Raw genomic sequence first — 17,990 nt, forward strand, 5'->3', positions numbered from 1 at the left:
GAGTTACGAGCTCCGTCATGGAATGAATTAAACTCGTAAGTCAAGGCCCCACTGTATTTAGGATATATACAATTTATTTAATAAATTAATGTCATTCAAAATACAGTGCCAGAACATTATGCAGTTGAACATGCTAGTAATGTTTGTCATGAAGCACCTATGCTCATGTTAGATGGGCAGTGCCCGCTCCTGCTAGTGGTTCCTGGATGAATGCCAGAGCAGCACTCATTACCTGCTTGTCCACACAGCCAGTGCAGAGAATTCCTGAACAGTTCACCTTTCTAATCCTACGCCCACACACAACAGGTTAAAAAAACACACCCTGACAGCTAACAGGTATCTACACACAATCACTCTACAGTAATGCTTGTTATTAAGATTTAATGACCTGGTTGACCCGCTCTGAATCTTTATGATGGAGAAATACAACAGCAGCAGGTAATACAGAAAATGGAGTCATTTACTGATGAAAACTCCACCCAGACCCACACAATGAGGGACTAGCATTCATGGTTTTTAGACCTTTGGGGTTTATCTTGTGTTCCTTTTATTTCTCTACATGTGTTTGTGTTTTGCTTCTTATTTTTTTTAAGTCCAGTCTATTTTTTAAAATACGTTTTTATTGATTTCCGAGAGAGGATGGGAGAGGGAGAGAGAGATAGAAATGTCAGTGATGATTGGTTGCCTTCCTCATACTGGGGATCCAGCCCTGACCAGGAATCAATGTGACCTCCTGGATCAATGCTCAGCCACTGAGCCATGCCAGCTGGGCAGAAAGCTATTGAAGTATTCTTTGACTCATTGTGCTGGGATTTCCTTTTATTTTTAGTCTTCCCTTGAAACCTGTCCCCATATCTCCAAAAAACACCTGCCCTATTTAAATAAATTTCCAGAAAAATCTCTGATACTTTCATGGGCTTATTTTTATTTCAGTTAGATTGGAGGAGAGGAAGGACGGGATATGAGGTAGCTTAGCAACCTTTTAATTTTTTTGTTTGTTTTCACTGGGTTTAATGAAGACCTGTAATTTTCAAGAGGAATTTAATCAAAAATCTAATTATAAGTGTAGCTCTTCCATTCCCAATTGATTCGTTTATATGTTGAGTTTTATGGCCATCTTAAAGCTGAATTATTTTCTCTATGTTGACAAAAAAGTATAGTACATGGCACACAGCAATTAACTGAGAAATATTCATAACCTATACTTAATGTAACATATGGTATAAACTATCACTTGTGTGTTATTGAAAATTATATATGGGAGTATATGTCTTACAATTTTTGTCAGTGCTTACTGTTCTTGAAAACTATGCCAGTAATTGGAAGTTTTTAATACTTTTCTAGAATTTGTTGTTCTTGGATAGGATCATTCATGTTATTACTGTAGTGGTGGATTGCATCGACTTCTCACCATATGATATTAAAATTCAGTCCAGAGTTAAATGTAAGTATTTTCTTTACCTTTATTTGTTCAAATATTTTATAAACCTGGCTGTCTAAACTGCTGTCATGGCAAATTCTAATGGTTTTCCCACCTCATTTTACCTATTTTTGATACTGTATAACAGGGGTCCTCAAACTTTTTAAACAGGGGGCCAGTTCACTGTCCCTCAGACCGTTGGAGGGCCGGACTATAGTTTAAAAAAAAACTATGAACAAATTCCTATGCACACTGCACATATCTTATTTTGAAGTAAAAAAACAAAACGGGAACAAATACAATATTTGTATTTGCATGTGGCCCGCGGGCCGTAGTTTGAGGACCCCTGGCCTAATGAAATGATTTTACTTATTCCACTCGGTGCAAAAGATTATCTGGACAAAAAACTTGGACGTTTGCTAAAATAAAAATGTTCTTACTTGTAGACTGATTTGAAATAATCATTGAGTTGACATTAAGTTCAAGAGAAAATCATGGCAGTGATTAATTGGTTATGATTTACAGAAAATTTAAAGTGATTGTAAAAACTTAACTTAGTTTTTATTGACTTAAAATTGCACAATTAACATAGTGGTATGATTTTTAAAACTACATGCTTTGGTTCATTCTAATAATGAACTATTTTAATCTAATTGATTCTTTGAAATTAAATGTCTCCACCGATGAGTATACAGTTGAACCTCGTTTCCCAGTCACGTATCTCTCAGGTGACAAAGGAGAGAATGCATGAATTTGAGTCACTTTACCACTTAAAATCTCAAGATATTGTGCTGTGAATATTTTCATGTTTTTTTTTGCTTTTGAGTCTGCTTATAATTATTGTTATATTTTCATTTTTTACTGTACATATCCTTCCCCTTTTGTTAAATTTTCATGTCATGTCTTTTTTGTTTTTAAAGTGTTTATAGATTAAACAGTACAATAGACATGTATGTGAGAAAGATTAAAACGGGATCATTTGGGGTTCTGGAATGAATTAGTTCAATTTACATTATTTTAATGCGAAAAAAATGATTCAATTTTCGAACAGCCTTTCGGAGTGAATTAAGTTTGAGAAACGAGATTTCACTGTATATATTTATACTATGTAGAAAATAACCTTCCAGTAATAATTAGAGTTAATTACTTTTCTTATGTGGAACAATTCCCAAGTTTTGTCTTTCATGACCTTCAGAAGTGAAGAGCACAGGCTTATTTACCGTTTGAGAATCCCTCAATCTGGCCTTGTCGATACTTTGTCAATATTAGATTCAGGTTTCATTAATTTCTTTACAAGGATACTTCAGAAGTAATGCTATAGTTTTTTCTAGTGCATTATGTCAGCAGGCATTATGCCAGTTTGTCCCATTACTGGTGATGTTAATATTTACTATTTGTTAGGATGGTGTCTGCCAGGTTTTCCCCTGTAAAGTAAATTAGTAAATATTTGCAATTAAGAAATTAATGTTTTGTAGCAAATACTTTGAGATATTTAAATATCCTGTTCCTCAGCAAATTTACAGTCATGAGTTTATCATTCATTGATGCTTTTTGCCTGAAAAACTAGGTTGATTTCCCAAAGTGAGTTTATATTTCCAAGGAACATGGTTCCTTATAACTGAGAATGGCATTTAGAAACTGTAAGATCTGTTCATTGCCACTATGGTATCGCTGTTTCTGGATCCCCTCAGTGGACAGGGGTGGGAGAAATAGATGTGTTTGTGAACTACACAGTTACTTGTTTCTCTAGATCAGGGGTGTGGAACATCCGGCCTGCAAAATCATTTAGTCTGGCCCTGCCAAGGCATTAGGGGTGAGTTAATTAAATGTTTGACCAAATATAGCAGGTAATTTTTAAGTTGATAGTTTTATATGCCCCAAGAATGATATTATAAATATCCAAATGGCCCTTGGCAGAGAAATGGTTCCCCACCCCTACTCTAGATATTTGAGTCTTAACCTTTTCTGTATTTGTCTACTTCAGTGATGGCAAACCTATGACATGCGTGTCAGAGGTGACACGCGAACTCATTTTTTTGGTTGGTTTTTCTTTGTTAAATGGGATTTAAATATATAAAATAAATATCAAAAATACAAATCTTTGTTTTACTATGGTTGCACATATCAAAAAATTTCTATATGTGACACGGCACCAGAGTTAAGTTAGGGTTTTTCAAAATGCTGACATGCTGAGCTCAAAAGGTTCGCCATCACTGGTCTACTTTCTCTAATAGTGAGAAACTTGGTCCCCATTACCCTCAATATATTTATTGTTTAATCATTATCTTGTATGTAACCAGTCTCCGGTCTTCTCAGCCTCAACATCCTGGCCACGAATTTTTGGGTAGACATTCCAATTTATATTCATGTCTGGAAAACTGCTGTTTCTAGGGAGGATTATTGACTTTCTTTTAGTAACACTTGTTTTGCAATTCACTACATGATACATTTAATTAACAAGCACTGAATTAGAGTTTTCTCTTGAATCTGACATCTTACTGTAAGAGAATGGATTGAGGGAAACAACGGTAATTTTAGAATGGGGTTTATCCCTGTAGGTTAGGTACCTTAACAGAGATGGAGGGTACAAAGGAAAAGTTGAACAATGCCTTTAAGAGACTTTTTTTTTTCTTTAAAGACATTTTTTTCTTTAAACCTAGGCCTTTTTAAAAAAAACATTTCTGCCCTAGCTGGTTTGGCTCAGTGGATAGAGCATCAGCCTGTGGACTGGAGGGTTCCAGGTTCCATTCCGGTCAAGGGCATATACCAGGATTGTGGGCTCAATCCCCCATGGGATGGGGGGGCATGCAGGAGGCAGCCGATCAATGATTCTCTCTCATCATTGATGTTTCTATCTCTCCCTTCCTCTCTGAACTCAATAAAGTTGTGTGTTTTTTTTTAATTCTTACACTTTTTGGATCTCTTAACTTGTTCAGTGTTATTTCTGGATTCAGTGTAACATATAGATGAGCCAGGAAGCAGTAATTTCTAAGGAAAATTTTGTTTCTTATTTTAACACATTGCGTACCTCATAGAAATCTCTTAATTCATACGCCAGGGACTGCACGTTTTGGGGCAAACTGCATGTTATTTAAATCATCATAATGCACTTTAGGTGTTGTTTTTCAATAATTACAACATTTTTATTTACTTAAACAATTAAAGTTCCTAGTACTTTTTTAACGTATGGTACTGCGTGAAATATTTTCCTCTGTGAAGAGGCACCAAACAAAATTTACATAAGTATCTAGATTCGCTCCTTTTTCCATGGGCGTGAAAAAACGAGAACACTCGTGAGCGGTCCTTAACAGATGGCGAGCGAAACAACTCCTGAGCGGTACGAAATGTGTTAAAAATATCTTTTTGTTGATTTTAAAGAGAGGACAGGAGAGAGAGATAGAAGCATTGATGAGAGAGAAATATCAATTCGTTGTCTCCTGCACACCCCCTACCAAGGATCGAGCCAGCAACCCAGGCATGTGCCCTGACCAGGAATCAAACCGTGACCTCCTTCCTGGTTCATGGGCCAAAGCTCAATGACTGAGCCACACTGGCTGGGCTGTTTATTTTTTAAAATGACTTTTAAGATTTAATTTGGGAACCTATCCTTTAATTTAGTACTTTCTTACAAATTAGTTGTTGAAATTCTGAGGCCATAAAATAAACTTTTGAAATGCTTCCTTAGAGAAAATGATTCATTTTTTTCCTTTTTTCTCTAATTTTGTTTTAAAGATGTTGTGATGATATTTATCCATTAATGGTATGTATATCATTTTAAGATTTGTGGGTATTACTAGCAAAGCAAGTATAGTAGATGTATTTGTCATTTAAATGTTAGATATAAAGATGGACAGTGACACTTTTCAAAGTACTTGAGTTTTTAATAAATTCAATTTTATTTTAGCACTGAAGAGAGCTTCAGATTGGTCCAGAAAGAAGAAGGAGCCCCTAGGCAAATTGGCTTCTTTATTTAAACTTATCGTGAGAGTCATCTATTCCTTCCACACTCTGAGCCTCAAGGAAGCACATTCTGATACTCTTCTCACTGTTGGGAACTCAATCACCAACATTCTTTCCAATGTACTTGGACATATTTCTTTGCCTTCTATGATGCGAAAAATATTTGCAACTTTAACAAGACCTCTGGCATTATTTTATGAAAACTCAAAGTAAGTATTTGGGCTTAATAGCTTTGGTAGCTTTGAAGTATAGATAATTGAGATCTAGGTAGCAAACTTTGGTGGTTTTCTTATCAGCTTTGTTGCTGATAGTAATTTTTTATAATTTAGTGGAGAGGATAATAAGTATATTAAACCAGGCATTTGTTAAAAAGATAGTTGAAATAATACATAAATATGAGGTAGGAGTGCGTAGCTCGTTATATGCTAGTCCAACCCCTTTTCAATTTACTGTGTATCTTTTTAGATTTGTTAATACAAATAAGCATACCTATTATATGTATGATGTATATGAAAGCATATTTAACATACTACTTTGCAATTCAGTATATGGTATGCACTAAATATATTATATGCATCTTGCACCATACACCTAAGAATCTCATTATTTTTAATGTCTGCATAGGGCTTCATGAAACTTACCCATATTCCTGTTAGTGGACATAATATCCTTTTTTCTAGCCTTTCCCCTCTTAACCTACAATGTTGCAGTTGAATTTATTTGTACTTAAGTCATTGTCTACATTTGCCACTTTCTGCAGAATAAGGTCCTAGAAGTGAAATTATTGGTTTAAAAGGATATATACATTTACATTTATGAATTATCTCCCAAAGTTTTAATTAATTTACATTTAATTGAAACAACTAATTCCTTAAAGAAACCTGAAAAATTGCAAATAATATATTTTTAAAAAGCAGTTGCAAGGATTCATCAATGTTCTTTATAACAAGTTTATATTGTGCAATCATAATATAACCTATATTTTCTAATTAAATTCACAGAAAGTTTTAGGAACAGATTTTATTTCTTTTTAATAATTCTTTATTGTTGAGGGTATTACATATGTCCCCCCTTTTCCCCCATTGACCCCCTCCAGCCCACCCCAAGCCTTCAGCACCCTATTGTCTGTGTCCATGGGTTATGCATATATGCATACAAGGTTTTTGGTTGATTACCTCCTCCCTCCTACCTTCCCCTGCCTTCCCTCTGGGATTCCCTACTCTTAGGAACAGATTTTATAAAAAACAAACTAGAGCCTCAAATCTATTAACTTTTTTATAGTTTTTAAGCTTCATCAGAAATAACTGATACCTTTTTTGGGAAAAGTATAGAAACAAATAACTGATATTAATACTTTGAGGTTTATTCCTGATGTTTTTCTGTCATTCTTTAAAGATAGGTCTATACCATACTTTATATTTGATAATTGGCCTTTTTAAAAAAAGTCTTGGGGTACATTTTTATATAACTATACATGCATGTCTCATTTTTATGGCTGCATTACCATACTTTTAGGTTTAACTTTCTAAAATATAAATGATATTGCATCTTTTTTTCTTCACAGGCTTGATGAAGTTCCTAAAGTGTATAGTTGTATGAACAACAAGGTAAAAAAAAGACATACCCATAAACATACATTATGAAAATGTTAGGGTTTAAATAATTTTCTTCCTTAAATAGAAATCTGACTTTTAAAGGGGTTAATTATTATACTTCAACTTTAATGGACATTTAATAATATGGCAAACAAAGGATGGTTTATTTTGTTTATTTGAAATACATTATTTTCACAGTTTGCAAGTTAGGGACCTGGGCCTGTTAGAATTAAATCAGGCTTTCTGGACCTCTTTCCCTGTTATGAAATCCATAGGGTTTATACCAGTGGCCTTCAAACTTTCTCCTGGAGCAGAATTACTTGGAGGTCTTGTTAAAACACAACTTCTAGGCTTTAGCCTTGGGGTTGCATGGAGCCTGAGAATGTTTGCATTTCTGACAAGTTCCCAAGTGGTATTGATGCTGCTGTTCGAGGCCCACATTTAGTTAAATTAATTTAAGAATGTATTTGGTTTCAGAGAGGGAGAGATAAAAACATCAATGATGAGAGAGAATTATTGATTGGCTGCCTCCTGCATGCCTCCCCACTGGGGATCAGCCCCACAACCCGGGCATGTACCCTGACTGGGAATCAAACTGTGACCTCCTGGTTCATAGGTCGATGCTCAACCACTGAGCCACGCTGGTTGAGCCATGCTGGCTGGGCCAAGGACCCTTTTTTCCCCCCCATATATTTTTATTGATTTCAGAGAGGAAGGAAGAGGGAGAGAGAGATAGAAACATCAATGATGAGAGTCATACTAAGGCAGGGATACAGCCGGCAACCTAGGGATGTGCCCTTGATCGGAATCAACTCTGGACCCTTCAGTCAGCAGGCCCAGGCTCTAACCACGGAGCCAAGCCCGCTGGGGCGGAGGCCACATTTTAAGAAGCATTGATTGTACCCTCTGGACCACTTTTTCATCGTGCTGGTTCACAGCAAAGCTTTACTTTTTTTAAAGTAGTTTTTTAAAAGAAGGATTTAAAAATGTTAATTTAAATTCATGTAACTCCTATAATCTCTTTATGAGGGTAATTGGTTTCAATTGTTTATATATACAATTGTATAAACAATCTATTAGAATTGATGTGAAAAAGTTTTCTGTTAATGGAAAATAACCTTGAAATAAGGTTCTAATATTAGTAATCTTAAAGTCACATGGTAATTTGTCAGCTTATAAAGTAGTATATATTGAAGGTGATGGATAGGCAGCTTTTAAAAGGCCATTTTAAGTTTAAAATTTTTTAAATTTTAAATTTCCAGTAGCATTATGTAAGGTTCACTACTAAAATTCAGAAGTTATTTTAAAAACCACTTTTAACCCCATTGTTCAGTAGTAAGCGTTATTTTAGGAATCCTTTTTACATTTTTTCCATATCGAAAAGCACGCATATACATGCATACCCACAGGGCTGTTACCTACTGCGCGCATGCGCGGGAACACGCATTTTAAGTAGCGCCAGGCCTCCCGGGCCAGGCCTGCCTCGCCAGCCACCCTGCACCCGGGCAGCCTCGGAAACGTCCCCGCGTTTCTGCTCCCACAACCCGGCCTCCCATCACCCTTCCCAAGCCTGGACGACCCTCAGTCTAGCTTGGCCGGGCCCTCTCCCACCTCCCACAGGCTTGGGACAGGCAGCCCAGGCCGCACCAACTGCGCCTGTTCGCGGGCGCCGCCCAGACCTCGCCAAGTCCCGCGATAGCTCACGGGTTCACAGCTGCTTCGCCGTAACGGCTCTGCGGATCTGGAATGTTCTCGGAAGCTATTTGAATTTTAAAGCTTGAAATAGTCACATGTTCTGTGCGTATTTTAGTTTAGTATGCTTTGTGCTTTTATTTTTTTCTGCTTTAAGCGGTACATTTTCAAGTATTATCCTAATAAACTTTTTCTTTTTCTTAGTTAGAAAAGCTACTCGGAGAAATCATTGCTTGTCTACACTTCAGCTACACTGGGACTTACGACAGTGAACTTCTTGAACAGATATCTCCATTATTATGCATCATATTTTTGCACAAGAATAAGCAGATTCGAAAACAGAGTGCTCAGTTCTGGAATGCCACATTTGCTAAAGTGACGACATTGATTTATCCTGAAGAGTTAAAGTATGCTAACCTTACATAGTTACTCTATTGATCATGTACATTCACTTTTTAGTTTAAAAAATTTTTCTTGTAAGGAATTATTGCAGAGGATTTCTTAGTTGAAATGTTGTTATGTGGAGTACATGCTAATTATTAAACATTATTTGACCCTTTCTTTGGGTTTCAGAGTAGTAACCTCTTGGTTTTAGGAAAATAAAACAATTTGAAATTATCCTTAATAAAAGAAATACAAAGGTCAGGAAATTGATGGTTATTAAATCTGGGTGATGTGCACTTGGGTACATAAAGTAATGATATTGTCTACCCTCGACAATTTCTGCAACAAAAATTTGAAAAAAATTTTTATAAAGAAAATTTGGAAATGGAAGAATTTAGCAAAAAACATTAAATGTTGCCAGTAATTTCTCTCAGTTTTGTGTTTGTAGAGTATGAAGTAGTCTTTAAGCTGGATGTCATTTTGCCACTTTAAAATTATAATTAAAGTGTTCTTGTTGATACTGATATTCACCAGTACTACTTGATTGAAGGAATGCATATTTATGTACTTTTTTAAAAGACCTATACTAAGACAAGCCAAAGAAAAATTTCTGCTTCTGTTGCCTGGTTTGGAAAATGTTGAAATTATGGAGGAATCCAGTGGACCATATTCGGATGCGGTGAGTTTTTTTTTTTTTTTTGCTTTTGAATGACTAGTTAGTTTATTGGATTTCAATGTAATTTATTGAAGTGATAAGCAAGTACAACCTGAACAGAGATACTTCATAATATAGGATTTTTTCCATAAAGTCAGTTGTCTGGCTTGAAATACTTTTATGAATGAAGGGCAGTAAATTTCACCATAGATTCTTGTGTAAGTAATCTCTGTGCTTGTTCATTAATGATCTCTTTTGAATTACTGTACATCATGTGTGCTGTTTTACAAAGGCTATAAATTATTAAAATACATGGTTAAATGTTGCTATTTAGATAAACTAGGAGTAATAGTTATTTGTCCACATCTAAGCAAGAGTTACCCTTTATTTTCTCATTTCTTTCCATTGAATCATTCCCTCTGTCAGAAAAACACATCTTTGTTATTACGTCACTGATTGGACCAAAGTTACTTTGGCTAATGATACCTGATGACTATCTGAAGATTAAGGAGTAAAGGCATGGATACTGTATACCCCATGAAGTGAACATCCTTAGACAACTTCATCCTCACACAACTTATTTCTTCAATAACAATGTAGTCTAGTTAGTTTTTGTTTAGAACCTGTAAAAGACAAAAGGTCAAATACTCTTTAGTTTTGGTTTTTAGCTAAAAATAATAGACGGTTGAGACTTTTGATTGTAAGTTGGCTTGAAAAACCTATATAGTCTGCTGGGAGGGGCATGATAGTTAATATTTTCTATCATTCATGCTTATTGTTTAATGTCTTAACGTTTTATGGCTTTGGTTTTTCTTTTAGAACTATTTATAGTAGTAGGAGGGATATTTGATTTATTTTTGTAGTAATGTGATATATCTTGTTTTCAGAATTCATAAAATTAAGTGGTGCAAAACAGCTTATTGCATATGTTGGAGATACCAAATCTATTTGCTGTTAACTGAAATAGTGATTTTCTTTTCATTGACATGATTTTACTAGAGTTGAATCAAAAGAAATTTGAAATGAGTATTCATTACACTGGAAATTTTAAAACGTGAAAAGGAGAAACATTGTACTTAATGATATTGTTTTATTTGTCCTAAAACAGACAGAAAACTCACAATTAAATATGAAGATAAGTGGCATGGAAAGAAAATCAAGTGGAAAAAGAGATTCTTTTTTGGCACAACCAAAGGTTACAAAAGAAAATATGAAATCACCAGCCAAAGTATGTTCTTTCAAAGTTTATTTCATAGAACTTTTAAAGTATATGTAGCTTTTTCTAATTAGAAGAAAAATCTGTTAAAGACTAAAAGTGGGATTGCAGGAGAAGATCAGTTTGGTCTGGAAAGACCTATATTAGAATGGCATGGATGTCTTGAAGCTTTGGGAGATGATTCCTTCTTAGTAAAGTTAGATCTGCATAATACCTTGCATCCATTAAGTAGCAGCCTTCTTGAGATGGAATAAAACTAGATTTGAATAGCTGTAACAGCATAAGAGGAAAACATTGTAGAACTTATATTATTGAATACAAACAAAATGCCTAGGTAAGAAATCTATTTTAACCTCAAATCTAAAACTAAATATCTCTCTAGTTGCCGTTTAACCGATTTATATTATTGGTATGTAGGGTATATGATTTTGGCAGCTGGAACTTGACTATTTAATACTTCACCATGAGAGCCATAGATATACTCTTCTCCTATTTGAACAAAATGATTTCTATGTGCTGTCCTGAAAAACATTTCCCATGCTTTGTTGGTAAACGCACACTTGCCTACTTTTTAAAGAGATATAATAATTTTTATTTTCTGAGTATTAGAGGTACAGTGAAACAAAGGGACATTTTACTAATTGTTATTAACAAGAAATGTTGTAGTTGTGTGGTTTTGAACTTAAAACTTTCTACTCATTATCAAAAAAACTTAGTGTTGGAATAGAGATTTATTGAAGTATTAGAAAAATAATTCGGCAACTTAAATGTATATTTACTTTTTAAAAAATTTATAGTTCAAACTAGAATCTTCATCCCCCAAAATAAAGAGTGGAATGCCTTTGGAAGAAGAAAAGTCTACTGAATTTGTGTTTATACCTCCAGAAGGAAAAGAAACAAAGGAAAGAATACTAACTGAACATCAGAAAGAAGTACTCAAAACAAAGAGGTTTGTTGTAGTCCTTTTATCTTGAATTGAGTATTTTGCAGTCACACTTAGATTTCATGCACCAAACTATAGCTTTGTCTTTAGAACTAAGATACTGTTTATATTACAGTATATTTTAATGCTGAAAAGATTCACTAGGTAACTACATTTCATAGAGTATATAGCTCCCAAGTAATGCAACAAATGTTTGTAAACTGAGTTCCTTTATTGAGGTGTAGTATGGGAGGGAAAGGTAAAGAAGATGGTTTCATGGAAAATAAGCATCTAAGCCTTGATATTTTTTTTTAATTGTTCTTAGAACTAGATGTAGAATTGTAGGCTTTACTTTTTGATTGTAGAAATATCAGATTTTGAACTTATAAAATATTTTTTCAGGTGTGATATTCCTGCCATGTATAATAATCTGGATGTTTCACAAGATGCATTATTTTCTCAGTATAGTCAGGAAGAGTCTATGTAAGTATGGAAGCTGCTGAAGTAACTTTTTTTTTTTAATATATTTTATTGATTTTTTACAGAGAGGAAGGGAGAGAGATAGAGAGTTAGAAACATCGATGAGAGAGAAACACCAATCAGCTGCCTCCTGCACATCTCCCACTGGGGATGTGCCCGCAACCCAGGCACATGCCCCTGACCGGAATCGAACCCGGGACCTTTCAGTCCGCAGGCCGACGCTCTATCCACTGAGCCAAACCGGTTTTGGCTGAAGTAACTTTTTTAAAGTTTTACTTAAAAACTACTCTAATTTATGTTTATTTATTCCAGGGAAATTCCTAAATTAACTGAAAAATCGAAGGAAGATTCCAAGATGGCATTTAAGGTATACATATTTTGGGGGTTTTCAAATCACTTTCATTATGGAGTCCATTGTATTCATTTTAAGACGTGCTGTTTAATTTGTTAAATTTCACTAGCAGATGTTAGCAGAATTATAGTCGTCGTCTGTGGGTGTGGATGAGTTTAAATGTATTTGGCTTTATTGAATATTTATCATTAGAAAAAAGTTAGTGGGCATCTACCACCACTTTTGGAGTAATTACAAAATACCAAAAGTCAGCGATTACCTTTGAATTACTAAGGCATTACACTAAAATTTCCCCCAGAAAGTCAGACTTGTATGCTGGTTAATCTATATATATGTACATTTCTCTGCAGGAGGAACTAACAAAGAGTGACATTGTCATTACACAAGATGTTATGGGAAAGTGTGGTATGGAAGAACATCTTGAAAAGACTTCTGTTTCAAACAATGAATGTACTGTTGAGGAAACCCATCCCGGAATACTGAGCAGTAATAATAATGCCAGAAAAAAACCTTCAATTTCATCAAAGAAAATTTCAACTGAATGTGCATCTAGTGCAGGAAACACTTTTGGTGTTAGCAGTAGCTCAGTTTCTAATATCACCAATTCTGGAACACCCTCACAGCCTACAAGTCGAAGGCAAACCTTTATTACGTTGGAGAAGTTTGATGGTTCAGAAAATAGACCTTTTAGTCCGTCCCCCTTGAACAATATGTCATCAGCTGTTACAGTGAAAAATAGTCAGGAAGGCATGGCTAAAACAGATATTCCACCAAAAGCAAAGAGAAGAGAAGTGGCTCTTTCAAAATCTGACTCTGAAAAAATAGTGCATGGAAATAAGCGGTCAGGCCTAAGGTCAAGTAAAGCTGAACAAACGGGGAATAAAAGTTCTAAGCTCTTAATGACATCAGATCAGAAGAAAAGTACTCAGGAAACTATTGATAGCATGGTAGCCTTAGAAAATAATCCAGCTAGTTTGCTTAATCAAACAGAATGTGTGTTAGATAATCAGGCTCATCTCTCTGAATCTGCAGTGGAACATGAGGATACAATGCTTAAACCAACAACAGAAAATGCTTTATTAGAAAACAGTATTGTAGAGGAGAAAATCTTAGGAACCAATTTGGAATCCAAAGAAAATACACCCCCAGCCATAATACCAGCAGATCAAATGGTAAATGAGGATAGTCATGTTCAGATAGCTCCAAATCAGAAAACCCTTAGACGTTCTTTAAGGCGACGTTCAGATATAGCAGAGCCTATCACTGATAGCCAAGATAAAGAAAATAATCTTCAAAAAAAGGAAAGACATAAGGAAGAAGAAAAGACTCTTCAAAAAAGTCAGTTACATGTCAAAGATGATATGTTACCTCAGCAAAAACTGATTTCTGAACAAACTGTACAGGAAAATTTAATTGAGAAAGATACTTTACATGAGAAGACTTTAGGGGAAACCAGCACTAATGCTGAAATTGAAAAAAATAGAAGAAAGCCAGACCTTGAGAATAGTAAATCTGAGGGAGATGCTGGCCAGGATATTGCAGATAAGTCCTCTGAGAAACAAGTAAGGGGACGGACACGGTATCAAACAAGGAGAGCATCCCAGGGTTTACTTTCCAGCATTGAAAACTCCGAATCTGATAATTCTGAGGCAAAGGAGGAAAGTTCTAGAAAGAAGAGATCTGGAAAATGGAAAAACAAAAACAGTGACAGTGTTGACATTGAAGATCAAGAAGAGAAAATGGAAAAACAGGAATGTCTACAAGTTGAAAGTCAGATACATGATCATAAAGCAAATTCAGAAGTGGACATAAATATAAAATCTCAGATTTGTGAAAACAAAGATGAAAATAATACTGTAGCTCTCCAAGATTCTACAGTATCTTCAGATTTGGTGCTAGTTTGTGATATATCAAATACTTATGAAGAAAAAAGTAAAACCAGCAAATGTGCAGGTTATTCCTTTTCAAATTCTGTATCAGAATTAAATCCAAGGACTAGAAATGCCAGTAAGAGGTTACATAAGCGAGATTCCATAGAAAATAATGTGGAAGAAGGGTCAAAAATAGACACATCAGACAGTTCTTTGCCTTCTGAAAAAACTTTTCAAACACCTGAATGCCGACACAAAAGAAGTAGGAGGGTAAGGAGATCTAAAGGTTGTGATTGCTGTGAAGAAAAGTCACAACCTCAAGAAAAGTCACCCCTTGGGTTGACAAATACAGAAAATTACAATGTAAAGGTCAGTGAAACCAAAAAGATAGATGTGCCAATTCCTGTAACTATGTCAGAGACTTCTACAGGTAATATTCACCCTGAGGCTAAACTTCCAGATGAGTGTCATAGTGTGAATTTTCATTTGGGTCTCAAGGAGGAGAATGATACTATTGATTCATTAATTGTACCTGAAACTGAGTTGAAAGAGAAAGATATTCAAGACTCTCTTCCTTCTGAAATAGTAAATTTTAAAGAAGAAATATGTGATATGGATTTTAAGGAAGCAATATCGATTGAAAGCCAAGAGCCATCCAATAAAAAATGTAAGACTATTGGCCCATGTTTAGGTGATTCCAAAGATATTTCACTGGAATGTTCTAATTTGGAGACCAAAGAAGAAAAGCCAGAGGCTATACTAAAAATGGAAGTAATTACAGAGAACATTGTTAATGTTGAAGCAGATGCATGTAAAGTAAAAGGAGAATTCAATCCAGAAGTAGAAGCTATGGAATTGGATGTAGAATGTGATAAATCTGAAGCTAGCTTCTCTGAACAAAAGAGTGCCAAAACGGGTATTTTTGAGGAGGAGACAACAGAGAAAAACAGTACAAGAAGTGATGAATCTGAAGCAGATGCAGCTAAAGTACTGATTGCTGAAGAAGCAGTAACTGAGGAATTTAATTCCACTATTGGTCATCCTGATAATACCACACCTACGGAAGTAAGAGCTCAGTTAGAAGTTTCTGAACAAACAGCAGTTGGTGGAATAGATGGAGGAAATGATGAATCTGATCCAGGCTCATCTGAAGAAATGAATGCTGAAGTGGAAAATTATGAAGAAAGAGTAATTGGTGAAGTGAATGCTGAAACTGACCATGTGAGTGAAACAGAGGATGAGGACTTGATTACCAAAGCATCAAAGTCCATAGAAGCTGAAACAAACAGATTGAATATAGAAATTGGCAACATTTTCCCTAACACACTTAAGGTGAACACTGAAGAAGGAAAAGTTAACTCTAATAAAACAGAAACAAGCATTGTACTTAATAAACCTGAAGAAGTAAAATTAGATGACAATCAATTGAAAGTGGAAAATGGTGGTGAAGCTTTACAGGAAGTTCACCATACTTCAGAGCAAGTGAAGGAAACATCACAGCCTCTGATATCTGAAAGAGATACCTCTGAACTGATAACAGAAGACAATAATGCATCTCCTCAAAAATTAAACGAATTTGATCCTTTACTTCTGTCAGCAACTGAGAGTCCTAGTGGCATGCAGGCACGCTGTATCTGGTCTCCTTTGGCTTCTCCATCTAGTAGCATTTTAAAAAGAGGACTAAAAAGACCTCAAGAAGATGAGATCTCACCACCTGTTTCCAAGGTAGGGGTTTGAGGATGAATCTTAATGGCTCAGGTTTAAATGGAATATTTTTGCATATATCTTTTCGAATTAGTGTTTTGTTTTCTTCAGATAAATACTAGGGTGGAATTGCTGGGTATATGGAAGCTCTTTTTATTTATTTTTTTGAACATTTTTATTGATTTCAGAGAGGAAGGGAGAGGGAAAGAGAGACATCAATGTTGAGAGAGAACCACTGATCAGCTGCCTCCTGCACACCCCCTACTGGGGATTGAGCCCACAACCTGGGCATGTGCCCCTGACTGGGAATCGAATCTGGGACCCTTCAGTCCGCAGGACAACAACACTCTATCCACTGAGCCAAACTGGTTAGGGCTCTTTAATCCATTTCGAGTTTATTTTTGTATATGGTGTAACAAAGTGGTCCAATTTCATTTTTTTGCTTGTACCTGTCCAGTTTTCCCAGTACCACTTATTGAAAAGACTGTCTTTACCCCATTGTATATTCTTACCTCCTTTGGCGTTAATTGACCATATAAGCAAGGATTTGATTTTTGGGTCTCCAGTATGCTATACATTGTTAATACAAATTAGTTACGTTTTGTTTGATAGTATCTCATATTTCAGTTTTATTTAGGCAACAGCATAGTGTAGTTTTTTATAGCCGATATGTACAGAATCTTCCCACTTTTTTGAATTAAAACTAGGGAACATTTATATACATATTTAACAATGTAAGTGCTCTGTTGTGTATGTCAGATAGCTTGATTGTGTGAACATATTGTAAGAGTTTAGAGGAGACTTCAAGCTAGAGCTAAGAAACAAAAATTGCTACCCAATTGCTGTGAGTCTGGTATCTTCAGAGTTTAGAACAGAATCAATCTAAGTAAGATATACCAGAGGCTAGTTAGTACTATGTCTAACTCTTTAACTTGTTCTTTATAGTCATTGTAGTTAATAGTTAAACCCATAAAGTTAGTAGTATTGGATTATGCAATTTTTACTGCTACATGCACTTCATTAAGTTTCTGCTACTGTGTCTGTTTCAGTCTTTGTTGCTATAGAACAGTGGTCGGCAAACTCATTAGTCAGCAGAGCCAAATATTAACAGTACAACGATTGAAATTTCTTTTGAGAGCCAAATTTTTTAAACTTAAACTATATAGGTAGGTACATTGTTATTAACTTAATTAGGGTACTCCTAAGCTGGCCTTTGCTAAAAACGTCCTCAATCTGATTGAGGTACGTTCGCTGAGGTCGACCCCTTCCAACTCTCCCATCCACACTCATCTTGTATACTTGTTTCATCTATCTCCTTTCGTTCATCCTCTCTATATGTCCAAACCATCTCAACATACCTTTCTCAATCCTTGACACTACATCTTCTTTCACTCCACAACATTCCCTAAAATTAACTTAATAAACTTTACTTAAAGTTTTAAGTCTTAGTTAAACTATAGGTACGATGAATAAAACTTGATGTCATACTTAATAGCGATATCCTATCTAATAAAAGAGAAACATGGTAATTAGCGTACAACCGCTGCCCTTCCCATTGGCTAATCAGGGCGATATGCAAATTAACTGCCAACCAAGATGGCGGCCGGCAGCCAGGCAGCTGGAAGCAAACATGAGGCTTGCTTGCTTCAGTGAAGGAGGACTCCAACGTTCCCCGCCTGCCTTGCCGGCCTCTGAGCTGGCAGTTTGAAACATTGTAACAAATATAGAAGCTAAACAAA

General features: G+C 35.5%; 1 protein-coding gene across 1 annotated transcript in view; it reads left to right on the top strand.

The window, feature by feature from the left end:
* Nucleotides 1–17,990, top strand: part of RIF1 (replication timing regulatory factor 1) — a 66,397-nt gene that overhangs the window by 36,946 nt on the left and 11,461 nt on the right. The window contains exons 20-29 of the mRNA XM_005859393.2: nucleotides 1,345–1,444; nucleotides 5,325–5,589; nucleotides 6,945–6,987; nucleotides 8,872–9,074; nucleotides 9,631–9,730; nucleotides 10,815–10,934; nucleotides 11,720–11,871; nucleotides 12,247–12,327; nucleotides 12,637–12,691; nucleotides 13,027–16,272. Coding sequence (XP_005859455.1) covers nucleotides 1,345–1,444; nucleotides 5,325–5,589; nucleotides 6,945–6,987; nucleotides 8,872–9,074; nucleotides 9,631–9,730; nucleotides 10,815–10,934; nucleotides 11,720–11,871; nucleotides 12,247–12,327; nucleotides 12,637–12,691; nucleotides 13,027–16,272 — 4,365 coding nt within the window. The remainder of the gene's footprint in view (nucleotides 1–1,344; nucleotides 1,445–5,324; nucleotides 5,590–6,944; nucleotides 6,988–8,871; nucleotides 9,075–9,630; nucleotides 9,731–10,814; nucleotides 10,935–11,719; nucleotides 11,872–12,246; nucleotides 12,328–12,636; nucleotides 12,692–13,026; nucleotides 16,273–17,990) is intronic.

This window comes from Myotis brandtii, unplaced genomic scaffold (genome assembly GCF_000412655.1).
Source record: "Myotis brandtii unplaced genomic scaffold, ASM41265v1 scaffold125, whole genome shotgun sequence".
Taxonomy (NCBI): Eukaryota; Metazoa; Chordata; class Mammalia; order Chiroptera; family Vespertilionidae; genus Myotis; species Myotis brandtii.